At 30.1% G+C, this 14,349-nt stretch overlaps 3 protein-coding genes across 3 annotated transcripts; 1 reads left to right on the top strand and 2 right to left on the bottom strand.

Annotated features, from left to right (window-relative positions):
- Nucleotides 1-2,777: 2,777 nt before the first annotated feature.
- LOC107018341 (PLAT domain-containing protein 3-like) lies at nucleotides 2,778-3,645 on the bottom strand. The gene is made up of 2 exons (XM_015218803.2): nucleotides 3,487-3,645; nucleotides 2,778-3,405 (listed from the first exon to the last, which is right to left on the bottom strand). The coding sequence occupies exons 1-2, from the start codon at nucleotides 3,577-3,579 to the stop codon at nucleotides 2,932-2,934; spliced, it is 567 nt and encodes a 188-aa protein (XP_015074289.1). The 5' UTR covers nucleotides 3,580-3,645; the 3' UTR covers nucleotides 2,778-2,931.
- A 3,790-nt stretch (nucleotides 3,646-7,435) lies between these two features.
- On the bottom strand, nucleotides 7,436-9,333 carry LOC114076988. The gene is made up of 3 exons (XM_027916796.1): nucleotides 8,359-9,333; nucleotides 7,933-8,293; nucleotides 7,436-7,853 (listed from the first exon to the last, which is right to left on the bottom strand). Exons 1-2 carry the CDS (start codon nucleotides 9,226-9,228, stop codon nucleotides 8,240-8,242), a joined length of 924 nt encoding a protein of 307 aa, XP_027772597.1. The 5' UTR covers nucleotides 9,229-9,333; the 3' UTR covers nucleotides 7,436-7,853; nucleotides 7,933-8,239.
- Nucleotides 9,334-12,053: 2,720 nt separating this feature from the next.
- On the top strand, nucleotides 12,054-13,313 carry LOC107017194 (NDR1/HIN1-like protein 13). Its single transcript, XM_015217466.2, has one exon. The coding sequence runs from the start codon at nucleotides 12,193-12,195 to the stop codon at nucleotides 12,970-12,972; it is 780 nt and encodes a 259-aa protein (XP_015072952.1). The 5' UTR covers nucleotides 12,054-12,192; the 3' UTR covers nucleotides 12,973-13,313.
- Nucleotides 13,314-14,349: the final 1,036 nt, after the last annotated feature.

Genomic DNA, 14,349 nt, shown 5'->3' with positions numbered 1-14,349 from the left:
TTTTATTTAAAAGTAATTAAATTTAATAATTCAAAATCAAAAAGCTGATTAAAAGGTTGAGTGTTTAAATGGATAAAATTTAAAATTCAAAAACTGATTTAAGAGGTTGAGTGTTTTAATGGAGAAAAAATAGGCATTAAAATGGGTAAATGTGTATTATAGGAGAGAGAATGTAATGTATCTAAAAAGTTACACTAAAATAAAAAAAAGGGAAATTATGTAATATTTAAAAAAAGTAGGGAAAATTAGATAATATAAAAATTAAAGTTGTGTATTTAAGTTATTTTTCCTTTTAAAAAATAATGAAGTGATTATATTATTAATTTTATTTACATATGAAATAAATGGTCAATAGATATCACATGGGATTGTTTTAACAAAATATAAACTTGTGGATCAATTTTTGTATTTAAAAAAATCTCAAATCACGATTTTTGGAGAACATGGTATTACATTTCATGAGATGAACTCATCGTGAAATCGCATGTCCAAATGCAGATTTCATGTCGTGATATGGTATCGCATGGTCAAACCGTCACTTCATGTTAATTAAAAAAAAGTTTTTCATCTATATTGAGTAAAAATGACTGACCATAATGACTTTGTAATAATTTATTATGTGATTTTATAAAACTTTATTTATTTGGTGAAAATGAATAAATAATTTGAACTATTTTAATAGTTTTAACTTCTGTGATTCTTATGTTTATGAGAAAATATATAATATAAACACTTCAATTGCATCTCATAATTTCATATCGTGTAGCCAAACCGACAGGCCCGAAGTAAGGGAATATCAAACATATTAGGCACTTTTCTTTTATATTTTTTATTGTCTTATTTGAGCCAACTATTTAATTTATTACCACGAGAAGGTAGTTGGCTCGAACACTCGTTTAAGTCTCAAACTCACAACTTAAAAAATTAAATCTAGAGATGTACAAAATTGAACTAAACCATAAAATGAAACGGAGAGAATACTATTTATATCTAGGAATAAAGTAATAAATCAGCTACCATCTTAATGAGTTATTGATTTATTCAATACCATATTGAATAAATCAAAATCCAATTGATAATATTTTTATGAAATGAGAAACTTAAGACTTCCTCTCTTCATTGACCACAACATTATCTCAAAAATTTCATCTTATCAAACAAATTTGTTTTTTCATAATTCTTATTAAAATAATTATCTAATTAATTGCGTGTTTGAAGGGGTAACTCCCATTTTCAGCTGACATTTTCTATTTTTTAGACCAACAACGTGTGAAGTGGCCACTTGTTTGTTTATGATTGATAAAAAAACATCGATAAATGATCCAAAAAAATCTCACATACTTTATTTGTTGTCCTTTTTTGTTTGTCGGTAAGCAATTATTTGACCCAGTAATAAGTTTGAAATTTATCGATTTAAAATCATATATCCATTTGGTTAACTTTAACTTTACATGATTATTTAGAGAATAATATTAACTAATAGTAACAGAATATTATTAAAAATTAATAACTTAATAAAAAATATTTTTGGACGAATGGACTAATTCATTAATAATTGTTTCTGTCTTTGTCAAGTAAGTAATATTTTTATGTGGAAATATCTTGAAAATCGAACCGTAGAGAGGTATATTCTCGTGGGTTCTAAATTTTTGTTCCAATTTGTGACGAAATTCAGCTCCGATATTCTTCTACATTTTTTCCCCCACAAAATATCCGAAGCTCCTATTGAAATTGAAGTATTGGATCTTATTATAGCTGTGCGTGGACACTGTTGGTAACCTACTTCCTTTTCTTCTTTTATTTTTTCACAAAATATTTCATTTATTTTTCACAAGCTTATTTTTAATTTTTGGAAAAAGATTTAAATATGTCATCAAACTTTCAGAAAAGGGTTATTTATGCTAGCAGTTAAAAGTTTCGCTCATTTATGTCATTACCATTAAAGAAAAGGCTCATTCATGCCATTATTTTTAACGGTGATTTTGCAAAATCATTTTTGACACGTGACCAATTATAATTCGGTCACGTTATCAATTTTTTTAATAAAAAATTCATAATTCTGAAAAAAAAATTGAATTATTATTTATTTTGATTTTTCATTAAAATAATTGATGACATGATCGAATTATAATTGGTTCATCATCAATTTACTTAATTAAAAAATCAAAGTTCTAAATAAAAATTGAATTATTTTTTATTTTGAGTTCTTTAATTAAAAAAATTAATAACGTGACCGAATTATAATTGATCATGTGTCAAAAATAATTTTGAAAAATCAATGTTAAAAGATAGTGACATGAATGAGTTTTTTCTTTAATAATAATGATATAAATAAGCCAAACTTTTAACTAATAAAATAAATAAGTTTTTTCTAAAAAATTAAAAAAATCTTTCTTTTTATAGATATCTTCATTTTCCTACATAATAAATAGATATGAAAATAACGGATGGGACGAATAATTTTTTTTGGAAAATACAGCCCTTGTGGAGATATACAACAAAAACAATATCTTAATAAAATCTCGCAAATAGAATATTAATATTTACTTTTTATGTATGAAAATAAAAATTATTTTCAAAAGATCCATAAATTTCGAAACAAGTACAAATATGAAAAAAAATTAACCAAAAAAGATTAAAAATTATTTATATATAATATGATTGAAAAAATATAGTACTAAACATAAAGTTAATATATGTATTAACTTGCTAATGTATGACTGTTAAAGCTAATAGTTTAAGCGACACACAATAAAAACAAAATAATTATAGAAATGTAAAAGCAGAAAAAAAGTCAAATTTATTATTCCACCATACAATAATCAATACAACAATGGCATTTCGTCAAATACCATTCTTGTCCCTGATAAACTTCACACTCACAAGGATAAAATAGGAAAGGTCGTGTTCGGGGCCAATAAAGCGGTTGACTTAAATGAGAGAAACTTGTGGAGTAGATTCAATTTCGCTCACCGGCCGACGCTCATCAATCTTCGTCTTCTTCTTGCATAGATCTCTAATGGCAGTCAGCTGATAAGGCGACGCATCGGTCGCCAGCCACTGTTCCACTTCGAAATACTGTTGGGTGCATTGTTTATGGACTCCGGTAACGGTGACCTCAACGTAGTTACAGTACCATCCATGACCTGAACCTGTCCCATCGGAAGTCAAATTCATTTTACAGATCGGCGCCGTCAAACATGGACCTCGACCACTGAAGATATCCAAATTTCCTCTCTCAAAATAGTTGTAACCCGGGCCCATAAGCCCACCCCAAGCTTCCAGGTTTTTTATTCGAATACCGTACCCGTTTTCATCGTAGAGAGTTAAACTGATGATCGAATCGGTCCCACCTTTTATGATTGATCCAGTTCGGATGTATGCACTGTAAACACAATCCTCTTCCTGCATTTACACAAAATATAGATAATAAATTATCAAAAAAGTTTGTTAGCTTTAACGATTTGATTTAAATTGATAACTTACAGATCCAGAAATGGAGGAGAGGGAGATGGAGAAATAGAGGACGAAGAGAAGGAACCAGAAACGATTGAAGTGAGCAGCAACTCCCATGGCCATTGTTTGTTTATCTCTTTCTGTAATACTCGATCTATATAAATCACATCAATGTTTGTGGGGGCCGGCCATATTATATAAAGGGTGTGAACGTGATTTGTAGTACTATTTTTTCCTTTTTCATATCTTTAGTAACTAATTCCTTTTTCACATGTTTAGTAACTATAGGTGTTTTTGTACGTGTGTTATATTATGTATGTAAGTTTATTATTTATTGAGTATAAATGTTTGAAAAAATAAATACAATTTTTTAAAATAAAAAATATACTTATGTACGACAATTATTTTGGCTCCGTGGTAGTTGAGATAAAAGGTTAGATATCAAAATGGAGGAATTAGTGATGAAATACATATTTTTTCTCTATAAAATTAAGATTTTATCGCAAATTTCAATCATTCAGATTTATAAATACACACAAAGACAAAGTTCAAAGAAAAAGCTACGAAAACTTGTTACTTTTTTTTTTTCTTCTTCGTGTTTTTTTTTCTATTTTATATTTACTATTTACCTTTAGATCCAACTAAAGGGAAAATATTTTAAATATAATGTTTTAAATTTTCAAATACACACGAGACAATATGATAAAGAGTGCAACAATTATTCATTTCATCACGACATTTAGTAATAAGTAGAATTGGAAACTTTTTAAAAGATGCCACTTCAAGTCAACAAAACATTCAAATATTTTTAGCTTTTTTTTTCCTTTCCTTTACAAATATTCATCATAAATATAGTGTACCATGTCATCTTTTAGCACCTGCCTTGTTATTTGAAAGGGTCATCACCAATCAACTAAAAAATTTTAATTTTTGGACACTTGGTTGTTTGGCAATGATCGAAAGATTGATATAACTTAAATAAATTAACAAGAAGTCTTTTTCAGTGTGACACAATGGTAGACGTAGATATAGTGAAGTGTCAGAAGGTAGATGAGAAACTAAATGTTAATTCGATAAGTGCATGGCACGTACATTTCGACATATACAGAATATATATATATATATTTTATATATATATATATATAGAGAGTCATGATAAGAACGACTAATGACAATTTTATAATTTTAAATATTATTATGGGTAAAGTTTTAATTTTATAATTATATAATTAATTGTCAAAATAAATTTCTAGAAAAACCCAACTTTCCTTTCCAATAGTCACAAAAAGTTTTGTTTCATGTGTGACCCACAAATTTATTTTATTTTATTTTTAAAAATCAATTTGTATTTGTTTGATTATAATAATAAAGTGAAAAATATTTTTATTTTTATGCTCATGACAATTCAAATCGTTCATCTATGTTTATTACTACTACAACATATTCAGTATAATCCTAAAATCTTCCATGCATGCAATTTCTTTTTTAATTATATATAATGTTTTTTAAACATAAGTATTCATGTAATTTTATTTAACCTATTTTATCTCCAAAATAATATTTGTTTTATCTTAATTCCATGTATGTAATTTCCTTTTTATTTATATATAATGTTTTTTAAACATAAGTATCATATAATTTTATTAAATCTATTTTATCTCCAACATAATATTTATTTTATCTTTAGAAATTGTGACTTAAATAAGAAAACAAAAATAGGACAATTTTAAAGAGATAAAAAAAGAAGAATATAGAGTTGATGATGTAAGAATTGATAAATAATGACCGCTAATTGTAGTTTAAGAATATACATAACAATTAACAAGATTTTGAAATAGTATAAATATATGTGATCAAAAATTAATTTGTCATAGAATTATAAATCATATACTTAGAAAACTTCCACAATAGATAAACTACGGATTGACCTTCATATAATAGTGAGTTGCACTTTTTAGTCTTGATTTCTACTTCTTACAATCTTGAATTATGGTTAATTAGTGTTATTCGTCGAGAGTAAGAAGCATATTAAATATTAGATTATGAATGCTTTACAATTTATAAATAATTATCTTCTCAACTAGTATCAATACTTGAATGTCAGAATTAAGTTACTTTATTACCTTATTTATATTAAAATTTTGGTTATTATCGACTATATATTGATAAAAAAAACTGTAAAACATAATTGTGAAAAAGGTTTAGCATTTTCATTTGAAACTTTGTTAAAAAGAAAAATAGTTTTAAAAAAAAACTTAACCAAAGTTTGTACTCACTCCATTTCGATTTATATAATGTTTATTTGACTTAAAATAAAATTTATTTTTTTAAAAAATTAAAACTCTTGGTCTAAAACAAACCATAGATGTTCATACGGCTATGAATCTTCTTACTAAGAATAAAATTTATATTTTAAAGTCAAAATGTTTTAAAGATATTAATACATCATTTTTTTGAAATTGACTACAGAGAAAAATATGTCACATAAATTAAAGTTAAAATGACATAAATTTTCATAGTTTTAAGAGTTAATTACACTATATCTCTACTCTTTTTTACATTACAAAAAATTTAGATTTATCAGCAGACATGCGGATACATATTTTTTATTTGTGAAATTTTTGAGTAATTTTTATATTTTTTCATATTTTTTGTTAATAAACTCATTTTTGGGATTTGTAAAAATAATTAAAAATTAAAAAGATGTTAAAATTGTTGAATTTAAGGTTACTGTATTTTTTTTTTAATTTTTGGCTTTAATTTTATATTTTCTTCATACTTTTTATTAATCAATTACTCATTTCGGGATTTATCGAAAAAAATAATTTTTTTAAAGAAAGTTTTTAAATTGAATTTAAGGTTACTATAATTATTTATGAATTTCTGGCGTTAATTTTATACTTTTTTTCATATTTTCCTACTTTTTTATTAATCAATTACTCATTTTCGGAATTTATCGAAAAAAATAAAAATTAAACAAAATTATTGAAAATTGATCGGATAATTTATTTAAAAGGGGGTTGATTTATGGGTCGGATTAGGTGTTTATGAGTCCGAATATCTTTTTCATTTTCATATAAATGTTATGTGGTAAGGCCAAAATGACATGACAATTCCATGTGGCATTTAAAGAAATGAAAAATGAGTTGGATATGTCCAACATGACAACTAACGCCCATAAGGACATATTTGGACCCAAAGTAGGATGGCGAGGGCATCAGTGAACCAAACTTTAAGCGGAGGGTATATCTAGACCTTTTCGAATAGTTTAGGGGCATATTTGACCCTTTTCCCTATTTCCAGATCAAAATCTAATTTCTCTTTCCTCCTCTTTCAAATCAAGATTTTTTTTTCCTCTCTTTAAAACGATTTGTGCTTATATTTTGTGCAAATGACTTCTAATTTTTTTTTGTCATTGTGGATAAATAGCTATAATGAAGATTTCTTGGTCTGCAAATAATCCAGGTCGTTGGTTTCTTGGATGTGAAGATTGTCGGGTATGGTTCCATTTAAAATATATTTTTTGTTTAAATTTTAGGTGGTGTGAACTTGATTATACTGAACACGCTAGAATTGCTATTTCAGGATTACAAAAGAGGAGAAAAAAACATGATGAAGAAAAGGAAAAAATTAGGAGGAAATATCAACTTTTGCTGATCATTGTGATACTATCTTGGATTTATAGAGAGTTCTTTATGAAATAAATGTTATGTATATTGGTTGAAAAAATTATGCCAGAATTGTTTTGTTCGTAATGTAGCTTTCTTTATGGGTTAGGGACTGTCAATATGTATTGTAAGCAATCAAAGTAATGGATTGAAATGCACTATTTTAGAGTTGACAGTTTGTATCCAATATTGACTTCAATATTCATCACTTTTACAATCGAATAGCATTATTCAGACACTTTCATACTAGCATGATTCACACACTTTCTTACATAGTAAACACCTAACATCAAGGCAGCCTTAATATCAATCATAACAAACACCAAAAGGCTTCACAAAACACAACTTAATATCCATTAAACACAACTTAACAAACTCCAAATATTTGTCTATGCAAACATACATCAAAATAACCCAAAATACATCAAAATGATCAGTAATTGGAGTATGCCTTTACAAACAGTTATCAAAATAAACAAAAACAAAGACCTCCTAGATCAACATTTATACACATCAGTAAGACTTTGAGCTCTTTTGGAACCCACTTCCCCTTGGATTTGCTTTGCACCTTTTTCTTTGACAATTGTTAAAGTTGTTTCCAGTCATTGCATCTTTTCCTTTCCATTTTAAACTAGGTGGCTTGAATCCAAGATCAACACTTGTTTGTGATGCATCTTTAAATGTTACCCCTATTCCACTTGAGATAACTCTTTCACTTGATCTTCCTGGCTGCATAATCCATAGGGCATTATTTAGTATACCTAAATAAAGATGTAAGAAAATCAATTAAAAAAGACAATATACATACGTTAATCACTTGTCTTCCAAACTATATGTCTGTGTAAACACCAAATTCCACATCTCTTGTTCTTTTTCTTCCAACTGAAGCAGCTGGTTGCATTCCAACTAAAGCCTTCCAACTAAAGGTGGTGGCAATCCAATTGAAGAAGATGATGTCCATGCAGTTGAAGAAGATGTTGCCCTTGCAGTTGACTGCTTCTTTTTCCTTCCTTTAACCTTTGAAGTAACTGCACATAAAGAAGAGGCATTTCCAGTGCTAGGCTGCCTCACTAGTGGCTGTGAAGGTTGCCTCACTGGTGGTTGTGAAGGCTGTCTCACTGGTAGTTGTTGAAAGGGCCTTGCAGGCTGTTGTGTGGGCTGTTCAGAGGCTGTAAAGACAGACAATTAGAAGTATAAAACTTATTAAATTTAAAAGAAAGACAAAAGTACTTACCACTGATTTACAAGTTCTTTTGTTATGCCCAACTTGATGACTTTTGGAACATGATATCTTCACTCCATTCTTTGATGCTTTCCCCCATTTCTTTTTTCTTGGTTTATTTTTATCTTTTCTTCTACATCTACCTGGTCTTCCAGACATTGGCTTCACTTCAGAAGGCTCAACAGGTGGGTTATTGGTGTCAGGCCACATTACCATATTGGAGATGGGTTGTAAAAAGTACTTATATGCACTTAGGGATGTATCTTTTTTGTACCAATGTTTCACATAATCTTCTGGTTCTTGCTCAATATGATATAAGGCACAAACTGCATGTTGACAAGGTATGCCCCTCAACTGCCACAACCTACAACTACATGTCTTTCGAGTCATGTCAATTATGTGTCTATACTCTCCTTCTTGGATTTCAAATCCAATGTCATGGTTCCAATTCACCCTTAGTGCCATGCCAATCTCTTTGTTTTCTTCTAAAATCAGTCTTGCCATAGGTGAAATGTCACTGATCCAAGTATCTGCAAACTTAATCATATATCCATGCCTATCCATCATTTTATGCCTAATATCTTTAAGCATACTAATCACAGATTTGTGTCTAGGACCAACAATCCATGAGTTAAATGTTTCACATATATTATTTTCCACCACATCACACTTTGATCTTTCACTAAATAAAGCTCTACGCCAATATTCTTTGTTATATCCAAGCAATGCCTCACATATTTTATGACTCAATTTCCCCATATATTCAAATTCATCTCTTAATTTAACCTCAAAACTAGCTTTGGAGCACCTCCAAAATGCTTTTCTCCTTTCCTCACCTCTCCATCTTTTTTGCCAGTTTGCCCAAATATGTCTTGCACACATTCCTCTTTCAGCATTAGGAAGTAAGACTTCCACTGCCACCTCAAGACCCTAAGAAATATAAAATCAAGACACTTTATTTATCACACACACTAACAATATCACTTACTTCACACACTAACAACATCTACATGCATTGGCAGTAATTGAGACAAATAAACAAAAACAATAGCTAAATTCACTTGCTTCACACACTAACAACAGACAGTGACAATAATTAACAGTGAAAACTTACAGTAACACAAGGCAGTAAGTCAAGAAAAAAACAAAAGTAGAATAAATATCTTTTGCATGTCAAACATGATTGTTATGTCACTTCCATCACCAAGTTGCAAGTCTTCAATGAGATAGCTTAAGAACCAATACAAAGAGTGTTTAGTTTCTTGATCAACCACTGCCCAAGCTACTGAATACATTTGATTGTTTCCATTTTTTCCAACAACCACTAATAATTCTCCTCTACAAGCACCCTTCAAAAAGCATCCATCCAATCCTATAATCTTCCTAAAACCTTCTATCCATCCATTTTCAATGCAGCAAAACAAACATAAAAATATTTTCTTAACAAGTGTAAGCCAGGGACTGTTTCATTATCAGTTCTAACCCAACAAGAACTCCTAGGATTTGTACTCTTAATCATATCAGCATAGTCTAACAACCTTGAAAACTCAAGTTTCCAATCACCCAAGAACTTGGCAATAACATTCATTTTTGCCCTGTAACATATTGATCTTCCCACTTTTAATCCCCATTCTTTTCTTAGTGTCTCTTGTAGCTTATGAACTCTCATGTCAGGATGAGATATTATTCTATCCCTCATCTTCATTTCCACATATTTGGCTGTGCACAACCTATTCCTATTCTTTGAAATACATCTATGAGCAGGATAATATTTCTTTACAAAAAAATTTCCAGAATCTTTATCCAAGCTTTCAAAGATTTCCCATTTACACTTCCCTTCACATTTTACCCTAACTCTATGAGGTTCATTGTATTTAAGCCTTAACTGAACCTTATGCTGAACAGCATAATCAGCAACAACCTTTCTAAATTGAGCTGCACTCTCAAATATCATACCCAACTCAAAGAAAGAAATGGAAGAAGAAGAATCATACCTCAGTTTGTTGCTTTTTCTTCTTGAAGGTAGATCAACACCCGATTGTGTTAAAACATCTAACTCCTCATCACTATCTTCACTTGGTTCATCTGATGAATCAATAAACACTTCATCACCTCCCAATTTTCCATTATATTTGGCTGCCTTATTGTTGAAGATATTTTCAATCCCTTATCAGTGCCAACTTCTCCAAGCTCAACACCTTGATCCTTTGAGGGTTTTTTAGTTCTCTTTTTTTTCTTGGCAGCTTCATTCTTTTTGTCTTCCCTAAGTTTTTCTCTAAAGCTCTCAGTTCTTCTTCAATTTCACTATCATCCTGATCTGGAACATCATGTAAGTCATCCTCTTCAAAGTCAAGAGAATCACCATTTTCTTCTTCTAATGGTTGTTCAACTTCACCTACCCCGTGTGAAACCCTAGAGCAATTTCTCAATTCTTGATTATTTTTTTCAATAGAAAATGGTCCCAAAGTAGTGGACCCCCCTTCTTTATCAGTCACATGCTTCAAAAACAACTTAATAGATGAGCCACTCTACAAATCTTTAACAAAGTTATATAGTTGGCTGTCACTTTCTAACTTAACAAAATTATGGGTTATAGGGTCTTCAGTAAAAAAATCGTCAACTTCATCATACCCAATGTCTTTTGCATACGATTTCAGTTCGGTTAAAGAGAAGTGGTCCTTATGTATGCTGAAAACGATGTTTCCCAATTTCGACACATATTGACCTTTATAAAAGCGACCTCCATGGTGAAAAATAGCTATAATATGACCATATGCATAAATCTGTAAGAAAATAACAATTTTACACTAATGGTGCCAAAAAGATTCTACTTTGTAATCAAAGATAAACTTTCAAAAGAGCAAAATCGAGGCATACCTGAACTAAACCGAGGAAGATGAACAGATGAACATCAACTTCAGTAGCAATATTGAATGATTTTCGCCTTTGATTCCAAGATTTTGATTCTCCTGATAACCTAGGGTTTTCACCTTTGAGCTGAGTGACTTTGATGAACAAACAGGTGAAATGTGAAATGGGTAGAAACGTTACCCTCTATATTAATTAAAATTAATTTTAATTTTTTTAGTTCTTAAATGACGTGTAAATTTTATTTTTAAAAATGACGTGTAAAATATTTAATTAGTTGGCAGTCATTGAGTGGCTCACTAATACACATGGGCGCGATTGTATTTCACACTCTTTGGATCCAAAAATCGCGTGTGTATTTATAAAAAAATAGGATAGTTAAAGTGCCTATTTGTGCACTGTGAAAGTTTGAGGTCATACTTAAATTTTGAAGCCAAGTTTAAGGGCAAATATATGTATTATACCTATTTAATAACCCTACACGATTGGGAACGCGAGTATTGACTTTACAAATGCTTGTGTTGCAATTATTCTGTTGTCGATTTTATAATTTAACTTTAAAATTGTAAATTTGAATAAGACGTTTGAAAATTACATAGGGTTTAAAGACTTGAGTCAATTGAGAAATTAATTTTGAAGTAGTCTATTTGTATTGATTTAGGAAATAGTAATAGTGAAAAGTAAACAAATGATTGTCATAATATGTTGTTCTGCATCTATATATTAATAATAAATATATTAATCCACGTAAATTTTATTAAAAAAATAAATTAGTGATTAATTTGTTTTGTGTTACTATTTTCATTCCTAACTCACCATACAAAGTTTTGATATGTAAAGGTTTTGCCAAAAATTCATAAAAAGCAAAGTTTGTGAATGAAGAATTAGATGCCAATTATGGCCAATTAACTCCAAATAATCTCATTCCCATCATTTTTCTCTAATCGTTTAACATCATCCACCGCTCCTCATTCTGGCATGGAGGAGCGGTCACCACCTGCAGCCGGCGGCAAAGCCAGAAATCTCCTTTCATCAGCCACATCGCTTCGCCTCTCTCTAACACCGGCTCGTTCAACAGATCATACCTACGTTGTTCAAATCCCTCGTGATCAAGTTTATCGTGTCCCTCCTCCTGAAAATGCCAAAATTGTTGAAAATCATCGACAACCAGAAGCTCAAAAGAAAAGGAAATTTACATGTTGTTGTTGGATATTTTCAGCGTTACTACTTACAGGTATCGCCATTGGAATTATCGTGTTGATTGTTAACGCAATGTACACACCTAAATCTCCTGAATTTTCAATTATTAATGTCCATTTCAAAAACGTTACACAACCACAAAAGAATAAGAGTCATACACAAGCGGTAATCCCTCAATTTGAGATCGATTTGAAAGTCGTTAACATTAATGAGAGGATGGATACTTCATTTGGTAAAGGTGATAATGGAAAAGCGACTCTTAATTTCAACAATCATGAAATTGCACATGGCAAATATACCGCCATTTCTCAAAAACCTAAAGATTCAACAAATTCTCAATTTAATCTTGATGCTGGGAAATTGCCTGCTGATTTTCAGAAAAGTCTAAATGATGACAAGAAGGCAATACCAATGACTTTAACTATTAATGCACCAATGGAGATTACGAGTTGGGCAAAAACATTGAAAAAAGATGTGACTGTTACGTGTGATTTCGACGTTCAATCGGTGAAAGGTAAATCCATGATCAAATCAGAAGATTGTAAGACTGATTTTTAATGCAAAGAAGATGGATCAAATGGATTGGATGCATTTATTTGTCATTATAATCTATGTTGCGGTTAATTTTAAATATAAAGCGTCACACGTTCGGGCTTGATGATCACCATATATTGTTGTAAGTTGTAACCTCTTTTCTTCAATGCTTTTCTTGTATTCCTTATTTTTATTTTTTCTCTCAATTGATTACCAAAGTTCTTTTAAATTTGTGTGTCATGTGTTGTATAAGCTATATAACTTGGTATTTTTAGATTGAATGAAGTGTAAAGTATTCTATCGTCATTTAAGACATTGTCCTTTTTAGATTAGATGAAATATGAGGTCGTCTTCATTTCTTTTTATGATGAGGATTGAACATTTGAAAATGTTCTTGTCAAAATGTCACATTCTTGAATTGCTTACTCAAGATACTAAATTAGTTGTTGGTGAACATACAAGTATAATTGAAGATGAACAAGAAAAGTAAATAGTTCCTCAGGTTGAGGCACCACATATCAATTAATCTTTAACGAGATTTATAACTTGTTTGGTCAAGATCGTAAAGTGAGCTTATTTTGAGATTTTTTTTTCTTTCGAAAGTATTTTTTGGTGAGAAACGGTTTGTATTTAGTTAGTTGATTTAGAAGCTACTTTTGAGCAACAATTAGTGAGTGTGCCTCTAAGAGCGTGTTTGGATTTACTTAGGATGTCAATTTTAGGTTCAAACTGTATTGCGCTGCGTAGGATATGTGTGTCTAGTTGTTCAATTTTATATAAGGTTAAGTGTTTACTTGTGCACACCAAAAATTGGAGGACATAAATATCAACTAAAGCTAAGTTAAATTTGTTGGGAAAACGCGGACAAGCACAAAAATATATATGGTAAAAGTAATGAAAATAAAATGGGAAAATAACGACACCAAGAATTTTACGTGGAAACCCTTCTGAATAAGGGAAAAAACCACGGACTAAGAGGAGCAATTGATATTACTATAGTAAGGAATTTTACACTGTGTAGTCACGAATACAATACTCAAAGTGACTACTACATACTCAAAAGGAACAACACTCTTTTGGTTTCCGTCTTACTAAAATATCGCTCACACTCTATTTTTCTTCACAGACTATTTTCTTGTATAGTCTATGGAATACCTCACTTTGCTCTCAAAATGGTTTTTCTCTCTAACTTGGTGTGTTCTACAAATGAGCAAGAATGCTCTATTTATAGAAGGATAAAACCATGCTTATGTCACTAATGACATAGGTAAATATAGCAAAGTCAAAAATGGTTGCAAATCTTACCAATTTGCCAACTACCAAATCTTTTCTTTTCAACTCCAATTACTATTCCTTTTTAACAATTGCTTGTACCAATTGAATAGCTAAAGTTGACCAAAA

This window comes from Solanum pennellii, chromosome 4 (genome assembly GCF_001406875.1).
Source record: "Solanum pennellii chromosome 4, SPENNV200".
NCBI lineage: Eukaryota > Viridiplantae > Streptophyta > Magnoliopsida > Solanales > Solanaceae > Solanum > Solanum pennellii.
Note: the sequence above shows the minus strand (reverse complement) of the source record. Positions and strands in the feature narration are given on the sequence as shown.

Excerpts from the sequence above, each read along its gene's own strand:
- LOC107018341 (XM_015218803.2), bottom strand. The coding sequence starts at position 3,579 with ATGGCCATGGGAGTTGCTGCTCACTTCAATCGTTTCTGGTTCCTTCTC. Across the intron at positions 3,406-3,486 it reads TCTCCTCCATTTCTGGATCT|GAAGAGGATTGTGTTTACAG; the intron begins GTAAGTTATCAA and ends GTGTAAATGCAG.
- LOC114076988 (XM_027916796.1), bottom strand. The coding sequence starts at position 9,228 with ATGTGTGCAAGACATATTTGGGCAAACTGGCAAAAAAGATGGAGAGGT. Across the intron at positions 8,294-8,358 it reads AAAGAACTTGTAAATCAGTG|CCTCTGAACAGCCCACACAA; the intron begins GTAAGTACTTTT and ends CTGTCTTTACAG.
- LOC107017194 (XM_015217466.2), top strand. The coding sequence starts at position 12,193 with ATGGAGGAGCGGTCACCACCTGCAGCCGGCGGCAAAGCCAGAAATCTC.